A 14346-nucleotide genomic window follows, 5' to 3' on the forward strand; every position below is an offset into this window, starting at 1 on the left:
GCGGCAAAAATACATTAGAAGTCGCCTCTACGGCTTTATGCAAGCTGAAAATGATTATTTAGAGCCGCTTGATCAGCTACTGGGTTAGTTTTCGCGTACAATGGGCTGTAGGCCAAACGCTCACTGCAAATTTAGTACTTCAGGTCGGACCTATGTTGTGCCGCAGTGCCAGCACAAGCGCTAATTGGTCGACGCAGTTGCGCGAACGCAGAAACAATCGCAACCTAAAAACCGGATTTGAGATAGCAATGAATAACTTATGAAAGCACAAAAATAAACAATTGTGCACTTTAAAACAAAATTTAACGTAAATGTTTAGGTTGAATAATTAGCTTGTTTTTTGAATAGTGCATGCGGCGGCCGCAGTGGCGCCACCGTGCACACGATCCAAAAAAGGGGGGGGGGGGGGTTCCAGGCGCGGGCCGTTTTTTGAGGCGGACTTTCGCTACTGCATACATCGCAGAGCCCTGGACGCAGCTTCTCAGGGTTTTCTTTTTCTATGGCGAACAGAGCCTTCTGTACTTTTGCTAGTGTGTTTCTGCGGTCCCTGCCCGAAGACCAGGTGCAGATGTAGTCAGCTTACAGCGAGATGTGAACGCCGTGAGGTAATACTTCTGTGATGCGGATGAGACATATGCTGAACAATGTAGGGCTCTGAACACCACCTTGTGGGACACCTTGCTTGATGGCATGCCGTGTCGTGTCACCGTCTTTGGTTGCCACGTAGACGTACTGATCCTCTAGGTAATCACTGAGCCAGGCTTGCGTTCGGCCTCGCAGTCCTACGAACGCCACCTCTCTTCGAATTGCTTTGTGGGCAACACGGACAAATGCTGCCTTTATATCCAGGAAGACCGTCAAGTGTGACACAAGTATAAAAAAGCAACGGTATAAAGCGAATGAGTCGAAACTTCTAACGGTTTTTATAGCCAACGTAGAAGCTAATTTACAAGGGGAAGGTATGGGGGCCGCCTCCCCCTTCTCTTCTTACATAGCCCATTGTCGATTTCCAATCTTCAGTGCGTTTCACCCCTATTTCATTCTTGGCTACCTTCCAAAACATCAACCCGCCGCGGTGGCTCAGTGGCTAAGGCGTTGCGCTGCTGAGCACGAGGTCGCGGGTTCGATTCCCGGCCGCGGCGGCCGCTTTTCTGATGGAGGCGAAAAGCAAAAACGCCCGTGTGTACGAGATTTCGGCGCACGATAAAGATCCCCAGGTGGTCAAAATTAATCCGGAGCCCTCCACTACGGCGCGCCTCATCGCCTGCGTTGCGTCGGCGCGTTAAACCCCACAATCAATCAACCTTCCAAAACATCACCCGCAACCTGAGGCATGGATCCACTTGCGCAGAGGTTCTATTCACACATTTTTATACGGATCTGAAAACATGTCAAACAAAAATTAAGAGAATAGATTCACTTTCGGCAGTTTCATGAAAGGTCAGACAGCCATATAACATCCACTTTATTATTTTTGGCATAAATCTCACATTATTCCGTGTGCACTGGGAACAACATATCGAATGCATTTCGTAGCAAAAAGCGACCCTCCCCTCAAAAAAAAAAAAAAAAACAGAAGCCCAAGCATAAAAGCGCCCTCGACTAATTTCCGTAAATTTTATATTTCGGCTGCTGGAAGACAACAACGGTTGTAGCCACCTCAGCTGTTTCTCTTGTTTCGTTGTGCTTACGACTTTTTAAAATGAAAAAATGTACAAAAGCTTAAGAAAACGTGAGAGTATCAAAAATATATGTTGAAATCAAGAATGTCTATCTCACATACCACCCCTACGTACCGAAGACGAAAATAAAAAAGTTCGGAAAGACTAACCGAAACAAGCAAGCAATCGTGTGCGTGCACTTACCCTTTAACGCTCTCTATCTGAACGAAAATGAATAGTTAGCAAAGTTGACACGTTTAATCGATTAAATAACGTAAAATAGACGATGACTATCGAAACATTTAAAAACTACAAACAAGAAAATACAAACATTAAAAAATTCAAAATGATTTACAGAAGTAAAAAATAAATTCTATACCCGGCTCTCACGGCAGAGGCACGAAAACTCAGAGAAAGAAAAAAACTAGCAGAAAAGCAAAACCACAAGAGGAAAGGCCCTCTCAAAATGCTTAATAGGGTCAATATAAATTATTTGTCAAAGGTAAAAATTCTGCAGAAACTCTTTTACAAGTCTTAAAGGAGCCATGAAGACAAAATACAAGTTGGGTTCATTAGAAAGACTGCTTAGTCCCGATAACAATGATACCAATATCATCGCAATCTTCGAACAAATAACGGAGATATTAAAGAAAACGTGCAAAGCCGAGGCGACCCCCTAGCCAATTTCCCGCAACTTTTCTATGACGTCACGGAACCTTGTTTGTGCGATTGACGGCCGCCTAACTGACCTGTCGCGATGACACATGACTGGACATCTGTAATGGGGCCTCTAGTTCCATTTGACCGCATCACTTGAATGCCAACGTGCAGTTAACGCACTGAAAATTATGTTTTATTGTTGGCCCGTATGACGTCATTGTTGCTCATAACACGTCATTGTGGCGCGAAATTTGAAAGTTTTTAAATACTTCTTGCGTTTTGTTTCGTTAAAAAACAGCTTTTGTGGCTCTAATGGAGCTGAGTGAGATACTGAATCCTAGTTCTTTCAAATTAAACGAAGTTGTATTTTCTCTTCATGGCTCCTTTAACAACACAGATGTTTAAGATTGAGCTTAAATCTGTTGGCGTTAGCAAAAAAATTTCCCCGCATTTCCCCGAGGGGAAGAATGTGAAAGTGCGAATGCACGAGTTGAATTTGCGCGGTTCGGTAATGTTCGCGAAAGAGAGATCACACACACACACAACTACAAAGAAAAAAAGATGCATTTATTCACAGACACCTATTTGTGTTGTCGTTGTACTTGATTGCTAGAGCGGATCTCAGCTTTGAAATTTCGTGTCAGTACTCCTTTAAGCGGGTGCATTAGCCCTTCTCACGCCCGATTCCTGGCCAATCCCCCACGTGGGTATGTGCCATGCACAGACACCTATTTGTGTTGTCGTTGTACTTGATTGCTAGAGCGGATCTCAGCTTTGAAATTTCGTGTCAGTACTCCTTTAAGCGGGTGCATTAGCCCTTCTCACGCCCGATTCCTGGCCAATCCCCCACGTGGGTATGTGCCATGTCAGCGGCCAGGCAGCGCGCGCCCATCTCCCCCCGTTGCCAAGGAAGACGAGGAGATTCCTGGCCAATCCCCCACGTGGGTATGTGCCATGTCAGCGGCCAGGCAGCGCGCGCCTATCTCCCCCCGTTGCCAAGGAAGACGAGAAGCGAGCGCACCCGCAGCTGTTGCTATGTGGACGGACGGCGGTCGCCGGAATTCAGGGTTGCTTATAAAGTGCATTCGCACTTAAAAAATACCGCGATAAAACTTATCTGGCGCGAGGCGCCCGACACGCCCTTCGAGGATCGGCGCGCCAGCACCTTCGCGTACACTCTGTCCAGAGTTCGTGGAGGGATCTTTCGCGTGCTATTCTCCTCGCCAGTCCACATGCGTTGCCGGCTCAAGTAGGAAGCACAGCCGCTGAGTTCCGCGATAGATGTCGAGTTCACGAAGCCTGTTGCGGCCGGTTATAGCCCGTGCTAACGCGGTCCTCCTTGGTACAGATGTGAAGGCCCTCGGACAAAAAGATCCGTGCCTGCCAGTCATGGAGAACTTGCAGCGGCAAGTTTGGAATTCTATGTGCGATGCATTAGCCTAGCCCTCGATGAAGGGATAGATGGGACGACAGAACAAGAGCGCCACTCGCGAAGAAGGGGAAGCGCTGCGCGGAGCGTGCGAGCAAAACTTTTATTGAGCAATTATATGCGTGGGGATGGCTTCTGAGTCCAGAAGTCCAAGCGTCGTCTTCGCACGTTCCGCCCTCTCCGTCAGCATGACCTGGTCGGCGAGGTGTGCGCTGGACAGCGCTGTCTCCCACTGCTCGAGGTTGGGGCTAGGGGAAGGGGGTGGTAAGTCCGGGTTTTGGCTACATTCCCAGGCTACGTGGTATAGAGAGCCTGATTTTCCACAGAACTTTCATAGGTGGCTGCTGATTGGGGAATTGCATATGGAGCCGTACTGGGTGAGAAAACGTGTTTCAAGCAAGTGAAGTGTCGAGCCTTGTTTTTTACTTAATTGCGGGTAAACTCTATGTTCTAGCCGGTAATGATGGGTAATGTTACGGTAAGTCACAACAAGGGTGGGGTAAGGTTCTACTTCCAGGGCCTGGTGTGCGGAAGCCTCCGCGCCGCTACTCGAGAACGAATGTGACGACTTCGGTCCAATCCGAATATCGCGCTGTTGTAGCGGCGGCGAAACGACAGCGAATTGCAGAAGATCCAGAGTTGCGAGCCAGCGTACATTGTACATGCTTTAATGGCCGCATTTTCATTGCTGTTTGGAGGGGCTAACGAGGACACCACGTAAAATCTTTGACCGGGCTTCCAAACAAAACATTTGACCGAGCATGCAGGTATACCCACGCAAAACTTTACCTAACCAAGAGTAAGCGAGGTGGGGTCGCCAGTTCTCGTGTTTCTTCAGCCTTGCGCCACTAGTCAAAGCTCCACCGTTTTTTTTAATTGTGTAAAGAAATAGATTAAACTCGGCTGGTTTTAGTTGTCATACGGAGTGCTGTTGAGTGTTATAACGAAAATCACCTCGGAAGAACTGCGACAACTGAGAGCCGCAGTTACAGCGCCGAAATATCAATTGTACCAACTCCGGCGTACGAAGAAGTTGCGATTCGTAGCAACGTTAACGCATCATAGAACTTTCAAGAAGAAAGAAGAGTGATTGAGAATCAGAAATACATCTGTAAATTACGCAAATACAACCTTTATTGTGTAACAGTGGCTACTACGGTTCGTGCGCTTTTTTTTCAAGTGTATCTTGAATCGTCGGTAAATGCGTCACGTAGCGGGTCGAATTGACTTCACTGCAGTGTTGTGACGTCGTAAAGCAACTGAAACCTGTCGCACACGTCACACGCACGCATTTCCGAATTCGAATCTCAATACGGGCAAAAGATTTTGTAATTATCGTGGGTGGTGACAGTGTCACGCTGGCGATATCCTCATTAAAATTACGCAGAAACGCTTCGAATTTAAAAAAAAAAACTCGAAATGAGGATAAGCAGGGTTGGAATGCCTACGCTTCAGCACAGATTTCCCGGAATTTTTGCACACTTCTAGGGGATAAATAAAAGTACCTAACGGGGGTGTCTTCGTCTGAGGCAAAATTTAGATAAGCAACACGACAATGGTATCATCTGCTGCTATAGACTCAAGAAAAAGGCTTCGCACGTCTTCCTCCTCGTCCTTGACAACCAGCAGCCCTTTGCCCGCTATTTATATTTTTGAAGAAAGGAGCAGCTTACGGTCGCGGCGAAAGGCCCGATTTTAATTAGTATGTCAGACAAACAGAACACAAGTTCATAGTTAGGTTACAAAGGTTTAAAAGCGCTGCACAGGGGACCGAAACTGAAAGAAAGTACACAGTGCGAAGTGCACAGTAGCGCACTCTGTGTCTTGTGTTTCGTTTCCTGGCCCTTGTGCAGCGTCTTCAAACCTTTTCAATCATTTACTAACTCGCCCAAACGACGACTAAGATGATCTTGGTCAAGCGCCAAACAGGCGATCTTGTGGCTAGTTGCGCCAAGGGCAGCAGAACGTGAAAGCGCAAAAAGAGAGGCCTCCTGGCCTGAACTAATTTGAAGGTGGCTTATATCAGAGGGCTGTCAGTAGCGTGGCACCTCCAGGTGATGAAAGTATTTTCATAGATACAGATCATCTTCGGCTGCTGACACGTGTCCGAGTACTTAATTATTCTTATTTAGGGTACGCATGTACATGGAGGCCGCTAAATATCGGCATGTGGTAGCCGCCTTCTAGTCCAAGGGTCGCGTACTGACACTAGTGTAATTGCATTTCATCCGGAGCTTTGGAAGCTAGCGGTTGAATAGCGACGCCGCAAATGCACCGCGCGGGTCGTGAACTCAGCAAACCAAACCATTGCGTTCTAAAAGAACGGAACTGCCCGCGGACGATAGGCCGCCGGAAGCACGGTCAGCTGCCGCATCACTTCCGCTTGCCGTGTTCAGTGCGTCCTGAAGCCTTTCAGTTAACGTTTCCAGCAGCCAATGTGGGCGACGCTGTTCTCGTAGCCTTTTTTTGCTCGGTGCGGATGCTTGCTTTTGCTTTGTATCTCATCGACATTAGTTCCCTTTTTCTGCCGCGCGGTATTATTTTCGTTTGTTGCATACTCGACGTGGGCCAGCCCCTCGCCGACAGCAGGAATTACTAGCTTTTATGCGTCCCTTTGCACCAGTGGCTTAACGACTCGTGAAAGTGTTCACATAAATTGTCGCCTCATAAAATTTCACCGTCATGCGCACATATGCGAAAACGTAACCTGGACTCCGGTGCTGCTGCAAGAAAGCGGATAGATTGGTACACTTAAAAAAAAAACATTGCGTGCATTTTTGCTCAAAGGAGCTCTCGCATGGCTACGACATCCGCTGTGCCGCCTTCGCAATAACTACCACTCCCTTCCCCCCCCCCCCCCCCGACGTTGTTCTCAGCAAAAATAAAGCGCATAAAGTAACAATTTGCGTGCAGAGATCTGGTGCATCCTTGTGAATAATAACACCAACAGCACCACGCCTACGGCTTTTTGCAGGTCAGGCTTCGTGGGCAGTGCCCGCTGTACTATGCATTATTGATTATGGCATCGTCCGCCACAAGAGTGTCGAGCTATCCCTAGGAGTTGCAGCAAGGTTGAATGTTCTTTTATTCGTTCTGTCGCAAGGCACACGAAATAATAGGCGATTTGCAATTGCAGCACCTACAGTATCATCGCCATTCGCACATTTGGGCCCACGGCCCTTTTCTCGGCGGTTTAAGTAAGATAAAATAAATCCGCTGCTCTATTTTCTACTACGGTGTAAATTACGGTGTTAACTACGGTGCCAACTACGGTGTTAATTACCTAGTGTAATAGAAATTAAGCTCCCTAACTTCCTTTTAAATTTTACAAAATACGGTAGTGCGCCTGCTAGTAGGCACAAACATCCGTGGGTCGTCCGCCCATTGCATCTGCATGCACTCCACAAAACTCGAGAGCAGAATGTTTATACCGACAACTATTATACTCAGGCAAGAGCAAATGGCATTCGTTAATTCGACACACCAACAACTTAAATCCTCGAGTTGCTTTGCCACACACACTTCAGAGAAACCGGAGCTCCGATACCAACACGATGCTAAGCTCACGGCCAGAATTCACAGAGGCGAATATATACACAGAATGCAATAGCACTGGGAAGCACTTTCAGCAAGTGAAGAAGGCGCTTCGAGTGGACCAGCCTTTCGAAGACGGCACAGCATACGATCCGCGCTATACATTAGGTGCAGCGAATCTCCGTAAATTTCCACCTTCACCTTACTTACCTAGGAATCCTTCTGTGTCCTTCTATTCCTTCTATTCCGTGTCCATCCTCCTGTACCCTAGGGTTCCTTCTATTAGGTCAAATATCTCTCCTCAGACGGGGTAGACATGACCTAATTCCTCCGTGTGTCGATTTTTTCAGCAGCAACCTTTCTCGGGAGGAAGAGGTTGCTTTCTGGAGACTCCGTGGTGAGGTAGCCCTCACACTTATACTCACCTGGACTAATTAGGAACGCGCACCAGAAGATACGGGAAGTATCCCATGTATCAGCCTCTGGTGACTGGGACTGATGGCAAGCATCTGCTGTGGTCATTTCCGGGCACGGCGACTACTGCAAGCCCAATGGCTACGACTGCGGTGTACACCACATCCTGGGATACATGCACGTTCTGATTTTTCAAGAACGAATCTTCTCAAAAGCTTTCCAATAAATCTCGCTTCCCACCAGGCCGCTCTGCTTTCTTTCCTTGGAAATTTGATTCTTATTTTCCTTTGCTTCCCTTAGCTTAAACCCTACTCTTCTTTCTCTTTCTTGATCTTTTCCGCTATATTCCGTACTGCAAAATTAAAAAAAAAAAAACTCGAACTAATGTTTCCCTTTCAACGCTTGCTTGGCAATAAACATTTGAAGCACCCGAGATGTTTGCTGTAACTAGCACTCCGAGACTTGGTAGGATATCTCCGAATACCGGGCATTATTACTCGAGAAGATTTGGCCACGACATTTCATATCTGCATAAAATGTTATTTGGTAGCTACTCCACTTTCTTCGTTTGATGCTTTATTCCATGTTCAGTAACACCGAATGACGTTCTGGCCCATTTCTCTTCCAGCACAGCGCAAACATGCTACTAAAACATTGCGGAAAGGGTCAAAGAATACTGCCGTAGTGAAGCGAGACAGCGGAGAATCTACGGTTGGGTTTAACACATTTATTTTGCAACAACAAACAGAAAAACAACTGGGTATAATTTTCGCACTGGATTTACAATATTACTCAATGTTTCCAAATCTCCACAATACACAAAGAACACGCAAAAGATCACGTGGTGCAAACTATGCGCTTTGTTGCTGGTCGCTTATCACGGTTTGCCCATATTTTAGCTATACATCGATTGAGTATTCTAAGCTTCGTAGCCCACGCGTGGTTGTGATAGGGAACTGAACAAAATTTGAAGCCTGTTTATCACAGCACGTATGTTTTATAACCGACACATATCTGCATCACCGTCGAATGTGGCTTTGCAGAGGGCTTAAAAATGACCACGCAGCTTAAGTACTTACTTGGCACCCGAATAAAAAAAGCGTTTCTTTCTTTGCAGCGAAATTCAACTGCATGTTTCAGAATGTGTTGTTCATGTTATACGTTAAAGGGCAGACAACCGATCTGTGTGGAGTGCATGTCACCTAGCTTATATGAAAGCCAGTGTTTTCATAGGGGGATAACCACAACAAACTTCTAAATAAACGGGTGGCAATATTCTTATTTTCGTGTACACTTCTGAAGTCGGAAAAGTGTCGCCTAATAGCGACTAAGCAGGACACTACCGTGCGTATCCAAACAACCCCGTCGGTTAAAATGCGTGATTCAAAAACTGCATAAAGGAGTAGGAAAGGCTGCGCATTACTATTCTTTTAGCCGCGGACAAGTTTTCAAATACCTCTTTTCATCTCACGTAGTTAAAATTTTGTTGCCGGTCTACTCTATGTCATGGTTGCGAGCATTAGTTTTGGCAGGCTTCGTACGGCTCGTAGATATACAAATTCTGATTTTAAAAGTTCTAGGGCACTATCAGTGTTTAGGATAAACGTGTTTGAAGTGTTGTCCTTTCATTTGAGATGCAGAAAAGATACTCGACAAAATTGGTTGCCTGTCCCTTTAATGATATTATGCAGGTACTTCCATAAGCTGCCGCAGTGTGCTCTGTCTGAAATAAAATGCACAAAACGCAGCTGCACTAATTCCCGTGCATTTATTGTTTTCGTTGTTTCCGCTGGCGGCCTGCAAAAATTCGTATATCCTCTAGACACAGTGCTTAGTATACATTGCTTCAGCGGTGATTCAATCCCGGTTCGAGTTTTGGCAATGACAAAAAAGGCGGGTCGTGATTTTCTAAATCCAATTCATAAGCCATGCATATTTTTTCAGACATTTTTTACTTCATCACTTCTGGGTTTGGATGTTTCACCTAAAACGTGCGTCATACACATTAGAGATGGTCTGAAGAGCCTCAGGTCTGTTGAAAATACAGCTCGCTTCACACCTTAGTAAGCGCATTGGAGTACGTTTCCCAAAACGTTTTGTACAGACTCTTCCTGGGAACGTAAAAAAAACAGCTTTAAAATATGGTGTAGTTTTAAAGAATTCTTAACACTACTGGAATCAGTGCAGCTGGGGCCTACAGCTTTTTTCCCGGAAATATAATCAAAATAACGTTTCATTTTTTTAGAACAAAACACTTCCGGCATGTTATGCACGGTGAAATATGCCAGTATATAGTGTAGTACATATCTTCAAAGGCCAATAAACGTTTCCCATTATTAATATTCATGTGCAGCGCAATGTCCAGCACGCACTACGACCTTCCCCATGCAGCAATTTCAAAGGGCAAAGGAAGTTTCCTGGGATGAACATTACTAAATAAATACAAGGCCTACACATTCTCCAAATTCTTCACTTTTGTACTGGGTGACATACCTTAAATTGATAAATTTGGTATATGCAAAAATACTCAATCTATACATATTTCCAGCTGCTACGTGGCTACAAAAGCCGGAAAACATTTTTTTTTCAAAATCCGCGTATTCGAGGTCATGTTTTCTATTTATCAAGCGGGAGCCTGGTTCACGAGAAAACACCAACGAAAATTACTTTGCAATAAAGATAATAATTCGATTGCCGTCTGCGATGTTAACAATACGAGTTACAACGCCTTATCAAAATGGCGGTAATAACTTTGCTGTTTCAATGCCACGCACAGGTCGACCCCAGACATGCGGGTTTGCATAATGCTGCAAAAATAGTGACTTCCGTTAAATGCCATAATAAATAATGAAAGGCGCGAGCAATCTAAAAAAGCACGACAACAAGTTGCACAGAGCATTAAAATGGGCACATACAAGATCAACAGACGGCCACTTTCAGCCATAAAATAATCCAACCATTGTGTTAGGGTACCTGAGTAAGTAAAGCCGAACTCTTGCAGTGGACGTACAAAACACATGTTTATGGCGTGTGATGTACCACGTCAGCAAGATGTCTGTAGCTTAGGTACAGCCTAAGAAAACTGTATAAAATCTACTTTTGCAGTATGTACACCGAATGGTAGTGCTCAGGAACAGTCGTATAGGCTGCTTTCGGTGTTGGGCTTAGTAAGTGTTTCCCAGAAGCGGCATTTTTCCAACTGTAGCAGCGTCTCAACCTGCGAGCTGTTGCGATCCAGACTGACCACGCTGTGCGTCTCTGTGTCGAACATGGGCCACTCTTCTCCGCCAACTGGTGGAGGAGCCCTGCGTTTCGAAAGCACCGAAGGATGAATTGGTAAAAGACAATAAAACACCGCACATTGTATCCTAAAAACGTTTTGAGTTTTCAAGTGCAAGCTTTTTCGCAAGTGAGGCCGAAAGTCACGACCCGAAAGTGCGAGCTGAAAATGAAAGGCATGTGTACTTTAATATATAAATCTACTATCGAAAGTAGAAGTTTTCATTGAATTGAGTTCAATTTATTTCACACGTACTGCTTCACGAGTACCCGCAGTTGTGGTGTTTTCATGGGGACGTTTAATCGATATGAAAAACGGTCAATTTTTTGCGGGAGCAGAAAGGTACGCATAACAATAAAAAAAATGAGATTTACATAGATTCGTACACAAATGAACGGAAGGATTGTGAACATGGAATTCTTCAGTGAACATACAAACCGAAAATAAAAAATAAAGGCCACATTTGTACACTAAAAGTTGAGAAGAAGCATCCTACAATTCAAGGAAACAAGAAAGGAAGTAATGAAGCAAGTAAGTGAGTGGGTGAAGGAGTGAGGAAGTGATTGAGTGGGTGATTGAGTGGGTGATTGAGGCATTGAGTGAGTGAGTGAGTGAGTTAGCAAGGAAGTTAGCAAGGAAGGTAGGAAGAAAGAAAGAAAGAGAAAGAACGAAAAAGAAGGAAGGAAAAAAGAAGGAAAGAACGTTAACTGGGCGTACAGGTTAGCAAATCAGGCTCTACGCCTGATTTGCTAACCTGTATGGTGGAAAGAGAACATCGGCGAAAAAAGAGCCAGCAGACACCGACGAAAGGTTGGAGCACCGCCTTGACAGGTATTCCCAGCGTTAGTCCTCTAAACGTTCCAGTTCAGAGGTGGTCACTTGACAAACAATCAGGAAGAGCCCGCAGTGCATCTGGTTCATGAAATTTGCTGGCTAGATGCTCTTTGACGCGTGTCGTAAACAATGGCTAGTGATTGAAGCTTTCAAATTAGTACGCAACTTGTTCTAAACTGTCCTTGCAATCAGATATAGAACACACTTTATTACGTCTTAACCTTAGGTCATGCAACAGCGGTTTTCCAACAAAAAGAACGTTGTGGTGGTGGTAAACGCTTTTGACGTGGGGATGCTTATTAATAAAAAAATTCTTTTGGGATGAAATGTTCGGTAGCGAGTTCGGCTGAGGGAAGATGCATTCATTTCCAGCCGGACCACCTCACGGCAAGCGTTGGCTTGGTTGGGCTCTTGCCTTTCTGAAAGCATCAGTTGTAATTCCGCGAGCCAAACGGGGCCATGCAGACAAAATAAAAATTTGTGTTACTCCAAATATTTCGTGTTTTATAGTGCCTTCAGCGCTTTCCGGAAGCAAACGAGGCTTTATTCACTCAGGAATTAATCGATTTAGCTTGAAGTTTTGAGAGGAAAGACCAGCGAGTAATATGAATGGGGGACAATGGTACCATCGATTCTAAGCGAAGCGTGCTAACAGATCATCGATTTTTAGTGAAAGAAAAAAGTGAAAAAACAGAAGAAACAATATCTAATGCATTGTCCGAAAATCACTCGAGATACAAGTAAATCGTAGACTCAAACACAAAAAATACTTAAGTGATATTTTATGCAACTAAGAAACAACAAAATACCTTCTCCAACTGCTTCTAAAACTGTGCCCGTCATGCTCTTTCTCTACCCTGACACCATCGGTTCTTGCGGCGTAATGTTACTGTCAAATGACCTTTGATATATTTGGCTCCTCCGTTTTCAGAACCAGAATAAGTTGCTACAAAAACCTTTTCTAAGCCAATTACCGCTTCCCGTGATCCGCACCGTTCAAGGAAGCGCAGTTCGGTGAAGTATGCGAGCAGGATTTTGGCGCCATCAGCAATCTTTACCGCGCTTTCCGGAGACATGCGTTCCATTTGCGCGTTGAAGGACCAGGGCTCTCGCCTCCCATGGAGTGACCGGTCGGACGCAGCCGGCACCCGAGGGCCTCATGGCGTCAGTTATCGACTCGCAGTTTTTTGTTGCGCGGTTAACCAAACCCGGCATTCTGCTTAAAGGAAACAAGGTACGGAGAAATGAGAAGGGATAGCCAAGCATTAGGGATGGCACTCTGTTTAAAAAGAACGACTGCGGCTTAGCTCAGCTAATCCTGAATATGCAAAACGTAAGCCTAGCTTAGCATGCCTAGTTATTGTATTTCCCTTGGTTAACCTTTGATTCAGCTGCAAGTATTAGTCTATTCGTCAAACGCGTGCCTTTGTCTACGCTTGTTGTCCGGCTGCCGGCGTTTTCCAAGCCAAACGGCTCGCTGGCCGATATCCGCTAAGTGGTCAGGCGCCGCTCGCCGACACAAGCAAAGCATCCAGATCCCGCGCAACGCTAGAGAGGACGGCCGGATTCGCTCTCATTCATGCCCAAGCTCGCAAGCACGCGGCGAGTCACGTGGTCAGGCGCGAACCAGCTGCGGAAAGGGCATGCGCCAAGGCGCCAGTGAACGCGGCCGCCTTCGGAGCTCGGCCCGGTGAGTCCCAGGATACGTTGACCAGGCCACGGCGCAGCTGCCATCATAGGAAGGTCGAATCTACCTCGGCGGCAAAACCACTCGACGAGATTAGTAAAGGTTCGCTTCAGGAAGTCAAGAAATTAGGGTGTCTTTTCTTCTCCGCGAAATATGCTTGTACAGCATCGCGATATATTCAATACACAATGGAAGTATACCGCTACAAAAACGACTGAATTTTTAATATACTTCGGAGAAGATGATGGTTAGATGTTTATGGCGCAAGGCCGACTAGGGCAAAGAGCGCCAAAACAGTGGTTAGGTATGAAGGATGTAAACGTAAACTCTAAAATCGTTCAACAAAACAAAAAATAAAATAAGTAAAAGACAATGAGGATGGCTGGTGTAGGAGGCCAGGTTGTGATTGTGCGTGGGATGAAATTAGGTCTAAAAAAACTACGCGTGATAGGAAATGAGGTGTAAAAATTGGATTTCCGCCAGAAACTTAAAAGTGCGATGTAAAGAAATCATGGGATCATCCGCTAAAACAATGCTGGGTGTAGTGCAATGTGTTGTCTGTAGAGGTTGGCGAAGTGTTTGTGTCGTGTTGTGTGGAGTCGCTTTGCATTGAAGTAGCACATGGATCAAGGATAGGCCGTCTCCACACCTGCTACACAGGAATCGTGGAGATCCCGTGAGCAGGTAGGAGTGTGTTTCACGCGTGTGGCCCATCCGTAATCGAGCATACTTCGGATAAGACATACAAACACTGAACAGCACTTACGACAAACAATAGCGGTATTCTGGTATCGCAATACGGCCGGACCTGCCGGCCGCAGTGCCCCCATTCGTGTACAAGCTCATG

The 14346-nt window shown here is 45.6% G+C and overlaps 1 protein-coding gene across 3 annotated transcripts in view; it reads right to left on the reverse strand.

Annotated features, from left to right (window-relative positions):
• Positions 1-8410: 8410 nt before the first annotated feature.
• The window catches only part of LOC144179653 (cholinesterase-like), a 160750-nt gene continuing 154814 nt past the window's right edge, over positions 8411-14346 (reverse strand). For all 3 annotated transcript variants that reach the window (XM_077708090.1, XM_077708091.1, XM_077708089.1), the window contains exon 3: positions 8411-11003. In XM_077708090.1, coding sequence (XP_077564216.1) covers positions 10826-11003 — 178 coding nt within the window. In that variant the 3' untranslated portion in view covers positions 8411-10825. The remainder of the gene's footprint in view (positions 11004-14346) is intronic.

This window comes from Haemaphysalis longicornis, unplaced genomic scaffold (genome assembly GCF_048455015.1).
Source record: "Haemaphysalis longicornis isolate Haplotype H1 unplaced genomic scaffold, Haemaphysalis longicornis Haplotype H1 scaffold_4, whole genome shotgun sequence".
NCBI lineage: Eukaryota > Metazoa > Arthropoda > Arachnida > Ixodida > Ixodidae > Haemaphysalis > Haemaphysalis longicornis.